The sequence below is a fragment of the Tupaia chinensis genome, unplaced genomic scaffold, assembly GCF_000334495.1.
Source record: "Tupaia chinensis unplaced genomic scaffold, TupChi_1.0 Scaffold000100_1, whole genome shotgun sequence".
Taxonomy (NCBI): domain Eukaryota; kingdom Metazoa; phylum Chordata; class Mammalia; order Scandentia; family Tupaiidae; genus Tupaia; species Tupaia belangeri.
The window spans coordinates 2,412,335-2,424,551 of NW_006159564.1; the positions used below are offsets into that span (position 1 = coordinate 2,412,335).

A 12,217-nucleotide genomic window follows, 5' to 3' on the forward strand; every position below is an offset into this window, starting at 1 on the left:
GTTAGGAAGTGAGAAAGTACCCCCAGGGGAGATGGCCACACTGCAGTCTCTTCTCTTTTCTCAGGATTTTGGACATGCATGCACACACACCTGGATTGTTTCTCAAGTCACTAGACTGGAACTGGGCCCACTCAGTTGGCCATGTGGGATCCAGCCACCTTAACCACCATGTCCCTTAACCACAAGCTGAACCCATTGGCTTTATCTTTATGGAGTTCACAGTGAACAAGAAATTATAAGCATGAAGAGTGTTAAGGGGAAGGTCCCATAGCCTAAAGGTTAAGGGAGCCAGAGCCCATGTGATTGAAAAAGTACACTGGACCCAAGTGCATGAATGCCTCCAAAAGAGTTTTAGACTGTGTCCCCAACCTCCACCCTACCCTCACCCACACAAAATTCACATATTGAAGCCTACTACCCAATGTCACAGTATTTGCAGGCGGGGCATGATTAGAGAACGTGATGAAATCATGAGGGTTCTACCCTTATGAGTGAAAGTAAAGTCTTTATAAAAGATCCCACAAAACTCACTTGCCCCTCTGCTATGTAAAGATACAAATCCCAGGAACCAGCAGTTAGCGTACTGGCTATGTCGCTGGACTCTCATGTAGTCGACCATGGTTCACGTCCTGGACCCAGTGGCTTAACACTCACGCCGGGCGCGTGTGCATGCGTGCCCAAGATCCCAAGAGGAGAATGGAGGAGAAGGGATTGCGGCGTGACCATTCCCCCTGGGGGGTGATTTCTTGCTTTCTGTCTCTATGTCTCTCTCTGTCTGTCTGGCGAGCACACGCGCCCTATAGTGAAAAACCTCTCAAAGAAAAAAAAAAAGATACAAATCCCAACAGGATGGAGAAATGGAGAAGAGATTATAGTGTCACCATGCTAGTGTTTTCTCCCTCTTTTTCTCTCTGTCCCTGGTGAATGCACATGCTGTCTAACAATTTTTTAAAAAACTAAAGGGTGGGGCTACCCTCGTAGCACAGTACTTGGGCACTGCACAGAGGGAGCCAAATACTACATAGCCAACCAGGGTTGAACACCCAGACTTGTCTTAAAAAAATGTTCCAGGTGTAGGCCAGTCAAGTGGTATAGTGGTTAATGCACTGGATCCCACTTGGCCAACTCCGTAGCTGTTCGAGTAATGGACCCAGAGGCTTGAAAACCATGCAGGGCATGAGTGCTTGCCCAAGTCTCAAGAGGCAAGTGAAGAAGGGGGTTGTGATGTGGTCACCCCCTTGAGGAGTGCTTTCTCACTTTCTCTCTCTCTACCTCTCTGTCTCTCCCCAGCAAATACATGCAGCCTATGACAAATTTTAAAAAGGTGTTCCAGGTGCATGTGATTAGATGCCCAGGATCTTGACAGGATGGAAAATTAAAGGAAAGAGATTGCACCATGACCAGGCCCCTTTGAAAATATCTCTCTCAGGCCAGGAGGTGATGTGGTGGTTAAAGGCGTTGGATTCACACACAGCCAACTGTGGTTGGAGTCCTGGACCTGGCGGCTTGCTTTCTCCCTTTCCCTTTCTCTCTCTCTGGTCAAATTAAAAAAAAAAAAAAAAAAAAAAAAGGAATTAAATAATTCTTTTTAAAAAAGAAAAAAAGTATCTCTCTTCCTCCCGCTCGCTCTCTCTCACATGCACATGTGCCCTCTGGCATTTAAGGGGAAAAAGGGGGTTATAGGGCCAGATGCTACTACAGTGGTAATGCAACTGAACTCACGTGGTATGTGAAAGGTCTGGGGCTTACATCCCGAGACCTTCTTGAACACAGCAGATGCGTGAGTGTTAATGGTTTGAGCTGTCTGAGGCTGGAGGTGAACTGTGGGGGTGCCTGTCTCTGCCACTTCGATAGAGAAATAAAAATTTAGAAAACAAAGCATCAATTCAGTGTTGGTTATAAGATTTTTTGGCTCTGAAAGGGCTTTAGACTGAATATTGTGACCCCATCATCCACCCTACCCTCAACACACGAAATTCATATATTGAAGCCTACTACCCAATGTCACAGTATTTAGAGGTGGGACATAGTTAGAGGAGGTGATGAAGTCATGAGGTCTCCACCCTTATGAATAAAATTAGTGTTTTTATAAAAGGTCCCACTTGCCCTTCTGCCATGTAAGGATATAGTGAGAAGATAGTGGTCTATTAAGCAGAAAGCAGGTCTTCACCAGATATAGAATCTGCTGGTGCCTTGATCTTGGACTTCCTAGCCTTCAGAGCTTGAGAAATAAATTTCATGTTTTTTTGTTTTGTCTTTTAGGATTTTTTTTTTTTGAGAGGTTTTTGCTATAGGGCGTGTGCGCTCACCAGACAGACAGAGAGAGATAGAGAGATAGAAAGCAAGAAATCACCCCCCAGGGATGGATGGCCACGCCACAATCCCTTCTCCTCCATTCTCCTCTCGGGATCTTGGGCACGCACGCACACGCGCCTGGTATGAGTTTAAGCCACTGGGTCCAGGACTCGAACTGCGGTCGACTATGTGGGAGTCCAGTGACATAGCCCTTACGCTAACTGCTGGTCCCAGTGTCTTTTAGGTTTTTGCCATACTTGTCTAGTTACTAGACAAAGAGGGAGAAGGAAAGTGAGAAATCATCCCCTGGGGGGATAGCCATGCTGCAATCCCTTCTTCTCCATTCTCCTCTCTGGATTTTGGACACACACACACACATGCCTGGCATGATTTTCAAGCCACAAAGTCCAGGACTCAAACCACAATCAGCCATGTGGGAGTCCAACACCTTAACTACAATGCCACCTTCTGGCCTCTAAATTTGTTATCAACAAACCAGTTTGTGGCATTTTTGTTGTAGTGACAATGACCCCATGCTTGGCCAAACTCCTGAAACTTTCCCTAGGCCCATGTTTACACTTCCTTGTAAAATCCAGTTTTAGTAAAGAATCCCACTGCATCAGTCTAGCAAGAATCACTCCGCCCCTGCCAAGACACACCCACACCCGTGGGGAAAAAATTCACATACACAGAGAGTAAAGGGTTGTTCACTTTCTACAAGAAATGGTCAGATGCAGAGAACTGCATCAGCCCTAAAGGGTTAGGGCTATAGGTTTGTATTGGGTTTTCAAGAGCAAAGGGGTTATGGCTGGGTAATTGACCTTAGACAAGATTCCTTTAAGTCTTCACTTTTATTTATTTATTTATTTTAATGAATTTGTCATAGAGCTGGAGAGACAAAGTGAAAGAGTCACCTCAGGGGGAATGGTCACACCACAATGTCTCCATCTCCTCTTAGGATTTTGATCAAACACGCACACGTGCCAAGCGTGATTTTCAAGACATTGGTCCAGAACTCCAACTGCATAGACATATAGCACCCAGCCACCTTTGCCACCACACCACTGGCTGGCCCTCTTTCTGTTCTCTTACAATTTGGTTATTTCATTATTATAGATACTGCGTGTTTTACCTCATCTCTTTGACCTGACATATATTCTGTTGGTGTTAATTCTGGTGCCAGCCAATAAGGGGTCTAGCAATCTTTATGTCCGAAGGCAAGAATTTAGAAAACAAGGGTCAGGCTTCTGTGATAAGAAAAGCAAGGAGGGTTGGCCATTTCAGAATAGGTAGGGAGGTAGAAAAGAAAAATGCCTAAGGTACCTATTAGGCACTGGATACAACCTTTCAACTTTTGCTCCAGATAGAGGAATTGTTTGTGTTGAAAGTAAATCATGGGACTTGTAGGTAGCATGGTGGTTAAGGCACTGGACTCCCATATGGTCAACTTTGGTTAAAGTCCTGGACTCTGTGGCTTTCTTTCTTGCTTTCTCTCTTTCTGGTGAGCTCACATGCCCTATAGCGAAATGAAAAATAATAAAAGGCCAGCAGATGGTGTAGTGGTTACGTTGCTGGACTCCTACATGTTTGACAGTGGTTTGCATCCCGGACCTGGTGGCTTGAAAATCACAACAGGCAGGTGTGCATGAGCACACATGATCCTGGGAGAATGGAGAGGGGATTGTGGTACGGCCATCCTCCCTAGCAGGTGATTTCTCGCTTTTCCTCTCACTGTCTGTCTCACTTTCCAGAGAGTGCATACGCCCTAAGACAAAACTCTCTTTAAAAAAAGAAAAACAATACTTAGTTTTTAATTAAATTATAATTTACTTTCTCTTCTATTTTTTTTTAATTGCCAGGGCACATATGCACCAACTAGAGTGAGAACGGCATGAAGAAAACACCTCCAATGGGACATGGTCAAACCATGATCTCTTTTCCTCCATTTTGCCCTCCCATTAGGATTTTGGTCCTGCAAACACTTCTCTCAACATTCCAGGGCTAGGATTCTAATTGTATCAGCCACCTGGCATCCAGGTCCTGACTCATGGTACCTAACTATTAGGGCTGATTCCCCTTACTCTGACTTCCAATGTTGATCTATCTTTCCAACTTCAAGGGATAAAAAGGACGTCTTTTTTTTTTTCTTTAAGATTTTTGCTATAGGATGCCTACACTCACTGGAGACAAAAAGTGAGAAATCAGGACCCAGGGGAGTGCCCATGCTGCAATTCCTTCTCCTCTCAGGATTTTGGGTATGCAAGCATGCTCAGTGTGAGGTTTTCTTTTTTTGTTTTTTTTTTTTTGGGGGGGGGGAGAGGTTTTCGCTATAGGGCGCGGGCTTTTGCAGACAGACAGAGAAAGACATAGAAACAGAAAGAGAGAAATCACCCCCCAGGGGGGGACGGTCACGCCGTAATCCCTTCTCCATTCTCCTCTCAGGATCTTGGGCACGCATGACACACGTGGTCCCCCTCAGTGGGAGTTTTAAGCCCCTGGGTCCAAGACTGAACCAGTCAGCCATGTGGGAATTCAGTGACTTAACCATTATGCCATCATCTGCTGGTCCTAGACGTCTTCGGTATAGAATTCAAGAGTTAGGTCTTGGGACCAGCAGTTAGCATAATGGCTATGTCACTGGACTCCTACGTAGTCGATCGCGTTCCCGTCCTGGACCCGGAGGCTTAAACTCACGCTGGGTGCGTCTGCATGCAGGCCCAAGATCCCGAGAGGAGAATGAAGAAGGGATTGCAGCGTGGCCATACCCCCTGGGGGGTGATTTCTCTCTTTCTATCTCTCTGTCTCTGTCTAGAGAGCAAACGCGCCCTAAAGCAAAAAAAAAGTTAGGTCTTAGACTAAGTTAATTAAAAAGCCAAGTAACAACTGTCAACGTGCCGTTTTGGTTTTTTAATTTATATTTTCAGATTTTTGCAACAGGGAGCGCTCACCTGGGGGAGGAAGAGAAAGAAGAGTGAGAGCAACCACCCCCCTGTGGGGGATGGCCATGCTGCAATACCTTCTCAAGTCTCCTCTTAGGATTTTGGGCATGCAAGCACACACGCCGGGTATTTTCAAACCTATGGTCTGAGCTAGAACCATGGTGGGCCTGTGGGAGTCCAGGCCTTAAACACCACGCCACCTGCTTGCTCAGCGCCATTTTATTTTATTACCATATGAGTAAATGCTTATAAAGCCAAGGTCCAAGCACAGATGAAGCATAGAAAGAGGATTAGAGAGTTTTTAGGAAAATGAAGAAAACAACAAAACCAGGTACATGCTCCACTCCCTTGAAGGTTCCTGCAAAACCACTCAGGCAGCTCTGCGGCTGCCTGGTTGCAGTCCGGGAAGCCGTCCCCGCTCGGCCTGACGTCAGAGAACAGCGCCGAGGAGAAAGGGGCGGGGCTTCCGGCTGTGCCGGATACGCTCTGGGTTAGCGACCCGTGTTCTGAGAGGGGAGCTGCTGGGCTGCGGCACTTCACTGTATCCTGGGGCCTCTGGAGTCCCTGCGCTTTCCGCCGACAAGAGCCACTGTCTGTACTCTGGTATGTGAGTGTTTCTTCTTTCTCCCAGCGTGTGTTGGGGTCGGAGGACGCGGGGGACTGTTCAAGGCGCACTTAGACGGTGCGTGTGCGCCATGGAGGCCCACAGATGCCGGAAGCCCAGTGATTTAAACTAGGAGTACAGTACTTGAAACAAGAGCAGTGTCACCTGAATGATATCCTGGTACAGGCTCCTGGCGTGTCTTTCACCTATCAGGTTCGGACTCCAACTACTCAGTGGCCCACGTGAGATCCAGCCACCACACCACCTCTGGCCCAGGCCTTTATCAGTTGCAAAGACAAAACTCAAAAGGTATTTGTCTCTGAAACCAATATTTTCAAGATTGAGACCTGAGGATGACAGGCTAAATATTTCAGCGGGTATAAAGGGAGTCTGAACGTTTTTTGTTTTGTTTTGGTACATAAATTAGCTCATATATTGTAGGCTAGAGGTATTCCAAATGTCTACAGAGTTTATGCTGGTCTTTCAGTTCCTTTAGTCTTCTGATGGCAGACTTTACTGTGACAGCCGAAGTGGTGGTGTAGATCCAGGCACCACCCAGCTGTCGTTTTCATGCAGGAATCACGGTGCAGACCCCCACAGCCCGTCTCTTCATCTTAGTTTTGCCACAGAAGGAGCAAATGTACTTGGCGTGCTGGCTGATTTAAATTTTCTTCACCGTTTTCCAGAGGGAGGCACCATAGTGGGTCCCGTGTTTACCGACAATACCAATCTTCTTCTTGCATTTAGCCATATCACTGCCAGCTAGGTCCGAGCCCAGAGAGCAACATTTTTTAAAAATGAGAAACATTGACGCAGAGCGTTTATTTGAAAAATATTTTAATGATTACCGCGAGTGAAATACTCCCAAATACTGGGTTCATTGTTAATATAAACACTTTAACTACTAGGCCACAGGCCAACCTCAGTTTTTTTTCCTTCTGACTTGACAGTGGGTTTCACATCTTTGTGCATCTTCATCACCTTGTGGACATCTAGATCTTTGGGATACAGTTTGGAGCTCTAAATATATTTATTCCATTTATTGATATTTTGTTTGGCTGTAGTTATATTTGCTGCAAATTGAAGCCTTAACTGGAGGAGTTTTGTTCATTTTGTAATTAGTAGATCTTTGTATATTTTTGTTTTGAAAACACAAGGCATTGGTACAACAGCTCCTACGTACTATTTACAGGTTGCCATTTTCTGTCACTTTTCTGTCCTTGTTGTCATGTGTTAGCTTTGTGAAAGATCTTGTGTTTGGGTCTGTATGTGGGCTTGGTTAAAACAAAAGAAAATACAGCATTATCATCTCAGCAGCATCAGTGATGTATAACTTTGTTATTCAGTACATTGATGCTCTTGATCCTTAGCTACATATTTAAAAGGGATCTTTACGTTATCCTTTTTCCTAAAACAACAGTGAAACTCATGTCTAGAATAAAAACCCAAATAAGTTTTTTTCTTTTTGGAGAGGTTTTTGCCATGGGGCACGTGAGCTCGCCGGAAAGACTGAGTGATCACAGACACTAGGCCATGGAAGTGTAGGAAAAATTAATGCTTCAGCACATAAAGTTGTACAAAGATTCACTTTGTGTTTCAAATTTATACTTGTATAGTGGGAGGTTTTAAATTTTTTGCCTAATTTTTCATTGCATTTTTCTTCTACAGGGGTTCTCCTCAAAATGAGTGTCAGTGTCACTTTCTTAAGACCTTTTGTCAGGTTTTTGTTGCCCTTTCGGAAGAGAAGTAATTTATATTCAACAGTTGTGCAGAGATGCGTGTCTTCCAAAATACCAACTATGTTTTATTCTAATACGGCAAATACATCCTCTTCTGAACCACTAGAACTGGATGGTTGGAAAACTACAATGAAATCTAGTGTGCCAGAAGAAGGTGCTTCAACAGTCTCGAACGGCATGGATGAAGATCCTTTAGCTGCCACCAGAGAATTAATTGAGATGTGGAGATTGCTTGGCAAAGAAGTACCAGAGCACATCACTGAAGAAGAGCTCAAGGCCATTGTGGAATGTAGTTCTAAATCATCAAAAAAAAAATATTTAAGATACCTCTATGTTAAAGAAAAAATGAAAAAAGCTAAGCAAATAAAAAAAGAAAGAAAAGCGGCAGCAAGGGAGGAAGCAATGAAAGACAGGCTGCTAGAAACGGCTGAGGAAGATAAACAACAGAACTTTCTGTTTCTACGACTTTGGGATAGGCATATGAACATTGCAATGGATTGGAAGTGTGCCCAGGCCATGCAGTTTGGACAACCTTTGGTTTTTGACATGGATTATGATAATTATATGAAACCAAAAGAGCTACAGAATACTATTTCCCAACTTTTAGAAAGTGAAGGATGGAACAGAAGAAATGTTGATCCTTTCCATATTTATTTCTGTAATCTTAAAATAGATGGTGTTTATCATAGAGAGTTAGTTCAACGTTACAAAGAAAAATGGGACAAATTGCTTTTAACAGCAACAGAAAAATCTCATGTAGATTTATTTCCAAAGGACAGTATTATATACTTAACTGCAGATTCTCCCAATGTTATGACTACTTTCAAGCATGATAAAATTTATGTAGTTGGGTCTTTTGTTGATAAGAACATGCAGCCAGGGGCATCCCTAGCTAAGGCAAAACGGCTGAAGCTGGCAACAGAATGTCTTCCATTAGATAAATATTTACAATGGGATGTTGGTACCAAAAATCTCACTTTAGATCAAATGATGCGTATTTTGTTATGTCTAAAAAATACTGGTAGCTGGGAAGAGGCTCTAAAGTTTGTTCCTAGGAGAAAACATACTGGTTTTCTGGAGGTACCTCAATATTCTAAAGAGTTTGTCAACAGACTGAGGAGAGCAAAGACTTCTACTTCATTTTCAAAAAGTTCTCTCAGTGTAGCACACAGAAGAGGTGGCTTGAATTGAGAAAGTTTGATAGCTTAAAAATAAATGGTTTGGAAATATAGCTCTATTAGTATACTTCTTGAATAGACTTTTCTTTCTTTTAAAGGTACTGTTTCCAAGCTAACTGCAAGTTTGTTTATTTTCCTAATTAACTAAATACCTACAAGACTTTGGGAATCTATTTTGCTTACAGTAAAAATGCACTTAATAATTTGACAAAGTAAAAAGACTTGTCTAAGTTTAATAGAATAAATTTAAATGAACCCACTTAAGCAATTTTACTATACATGTGACTGTTTCATAGTCTTTGTCTCAGATTCCATTTCTCTTTTTCAAATTTTTTTTAGGATTTTTGCCATAAGACATATGTGCTCACCAGAGAGAGAGAGAGAGAGAGAGAGAGAGAGAGAGAGAGAGGAAAAGTAAGAAATTACCCTCAGGGTGCTCGCTTCGTCAGCACATATACTAAAGAAATTACCCTCAGGGAGGATGGCCACACCACAATCCTTCTCCACCATTCTCCTCTCTGGATTTTGAGCACACACACACACATGTGCCTGGTGTGAGTTCAGTACTTGAACTGTGGGTAGCCATGGGGGAGTCCAGCACCTTAACAACTATGCCACCTGCTAGCCCCTTATATTTTATCTATGTCAACAACTACCCTTTCATGAAAAATTCATATAGGAAGTATTTCTAAAGGTCATCTTTTTTTATGACTCTCTGGTCCCAAGAATGGCCAAAGGGATGTTAAAGTCACCAAGAATAGCTCAGAGGTTGCCAAGGACTTGTTTAAAAGTATTTTCAAGTCCGACTGAGAACTCTGACATTTGGAAATAGATATGATGTGAATATTTTATTTTATTATCTTTTTTTCTTTTTTTTGGAGAGGTTTTTGCTATAGGGTGCATGCACTTACCAGAAAGACAGAGAGAACAGAGAGACAGAAAGTGAGAAATCACCCCCCCCCAGGGGGGTGGCCACACCGCAATCCCTTCTCCTCCGTTCTCCTCTCAGGATCTTGGGCACACACGCACATGTGCCCGGCATGAGTTTAAGCCACTGGGTCCGGGACTCGAACCATGGTCAACTACATGGGAGTCCAGCAACGTAGCCATTACACCAACTGCTGGTCCCAAGATGTGAATATTTAAATTATGGCTTCATAAAATAGAAAACATGTCTAAACTTCAGGTAGTGGTTCATTTATTAAAGGCCAGGCATAACAGGTATTAGGGTATATCACTTACCTGAATCTTGGTTAAACAAAAGATTAAGGCATCCCTTAACATGTCATGGAATTTGGCTATACCATGAAAATTGGGTTTTCAAGCGTGAGAATTACTGATAATTTCTTATTTAGTAAAAAAACTTTATTTGGTTAATGTTGCACATGGTACTTTTGCTATTGTAGTGTAGATAGCTTTCCTTTTCTAGGGAACACTTTTCTAGCCATATGGTTTGAATGGAAGCTGCCATATTTTTGCAGTACTTCCTTCCCTTGCCATAGCTAATTCCAAAGGACATATCATTCTCCAACTAGGCTACCCATAGTATACCACCTCCCCTGCCAATTGATTATCTAGGTTTGGGCATCTGACTTTTAGATAGGGTTGTCAGGGGCCAGCAGGAGGTGTGGAGGTTAAGGTATTGGATTCCATATGGCCAGCTGTTTGGTTAGAGTTCCAGAATAGGTGGCATGACAATCACACCAGGTGTATGCATGCTCAAAATCTCAAGAGACTGGAGGAGAAGGGATTGTAGTGTGACCATTCCCCCCTCCCCTCCCAGTGGGAAATCCTTGCACCCTATAGCAAAAACTAAAAAACGGGGGGGGGGGGGGGGGGGGGGGACATAAGATAATGTAATGATTATGTACAGGACTCCCTGCTGTTCAAGTCCCGGACCCAGTGGCTTGAAACTCACACTAGTACATGTGAAAGCATGCATGTTGAAAATCCAGAGAGGAGACGGAATTGTGGCGGGCCATCTTGCCTAGGAGGTGATTTCCCATTTTCTGTCTCTAACTGTCTATCCGGCGAGCACATACACAGGATTTTTGGATTTGAGAACTAAGGTAACCTTCATTAGTTCCTTTCTGGAATCTACATTGCTTAATTTCTTGAAATGTCTGTTTTCTACTTCTGTATAAAGGAGATTATAGTTTTTGACAACTAAGGCAATGTACATGTCACAAAGTGTTCAATAAGTACCTATTAACTTGGGGCCAGCAGGTGGCATGGTTGTTAAGGTGCTAGACTCCTACATGGCTAACTGTGGTTCAAGTCCTGAACCTGGCATCTTGCTTTCTCACTTTCTTTCTCTGTCTCATGAGTGTGTGTGTCCTATAGCAAATAAAAATAGTAATAAATCTTTAAACAGTTTTTAAAAAGTACTAATTTTTTAAAGTTTCATGAGTGTGAGAGACAGAGATAGGCACCATAACAGGGTCTTCACATCACAATCCACCCCTCAGCCTTAGCCAGCCCCAGATCATAGCACATCGTATCCTGATGTGTTGAGGGAGGTGTCTGGATGCAAACCTTGAACCTTTCCATATGATGTGAGTCAGCCTCACAGAGCACTGCATCACCACTGTGCCACTGTCCTGCCCAGTTGCCTGTGTTCTAATTGTCTTCCCTTCTTGCTTGTTTGACATTTTCTTTCATGTAATACCATTTTTAGTTCTCTCCTTTTGCTATTTTTAAACATGCTGACAACTCAGCTTTTATTGAAACCAATTTTTTTAAAAAATTTATTCATTTATTTTAATTTGACAAGACAGAAAATGAGAAAGCAAGCCACCAGGTCCAGGACTTGAACCATGATTGACCTTGTGGGAGCGCAATACCTTAACCACCATACCTACTGGTACCAAAACAATTTTTAAGGAATTATTCATTAGTTTTATTTATTCATTTATTTATTTTAATTCAGCCAGAGAGAGAGAGAGGGGGGGAAATGAGAAAGGAAGCCACCAGGGCTGGGACTTAAACCATGGTCAGCTATGTGGGGAGTGTCCAGCACTTTAATCACCACACTATCCATTGACCCCTTAGAAACAATTTTGAGACTTTTTCTTGCCCTATTATTGTTTCCATAATATCGAAGGCAGATCTCTCAAGCAAGTATTCAGAACTCACCTATTTCTAGGACTAGCAGATAGCATAATGGTTACATCACTGGACTCCCACATAGTTGACCTTGGTTTAAGTCCCAGACCCAGCGGCTTAAAATCACACTGTGTGTGTGTGTACTCACGTTAGTGCCCACACCTGTCCCAAATCCTGAGAGGAGTATAGAGGAAACAGGATTGGGACCAGCAGTTAGTGTAATGGCTATGTCGCTGGGGTCCCATGTCGTCGACCGCAGTTCGTGTCCCCGACCCAGTGGCTTAAAACTCATGCCGGGCGCGTGTGCGTGCGTGCCCAAGATCCCGAGAGGAGAATGGAGGAGAAGGGATTGCGCGT

The 12,217-nt window shown here is 43.3% G+C and overlaps 1 protein-coding gene across 2 annotated transcripts; it reads left to right on the forward strand.

The window, feature by feature from the left end:
• Positions 1 to 5,715: 5,715 nt before the first annotated feature.
• Positions 5,716 to 9,019, forward strand: TRMT10C (tRNA methyltransferase 10C, mitochondrial RNase P subunit). 2 transcript variants are annotated; one of them, XM_027769986.1, is made up of 3 exons: positions 5,716 to 5,837; positions 6,052 to 6,147; positions 7,507 to 9,019. In XM_027769986.1, the coding sequence occupies exon 3, from the start codon at positions 7,521 to 7,523 to the stop codon at positions 8,766 to 8,768; it is 1,248 nt and encodes a 415-aa protein (XP_027625787.1). In that variant the 5' UTR covers positions 5,716 to 5,837; positions 6,052 to 6,147; positions 7,507 to 7,520; the 3' UTR covers positions 8,769 to 9,019. The 2 variants fall into 2 exon arrangements, with proteins under 2 accessions (XP_027625787.1, XP_006143640.1); XM_006143578.3 differs by lacking the exon at positions 6,052 to 6,147 and having other exon boundaries at positions 5,724 to 5,837.
• The last annotated feature ends 3,198 nt before the right edge of the window (positions 9,020 to 12,217 follow it).

Coding starts and splice junctions, on each gene's coding strand:
- TRMT10C (XM_027769986.1), top strand. CDS start 7,521: ATGAGTGTCAGTGTCACTTTCTTAAGACCTTTTGTCAGGTTTTTGTTG.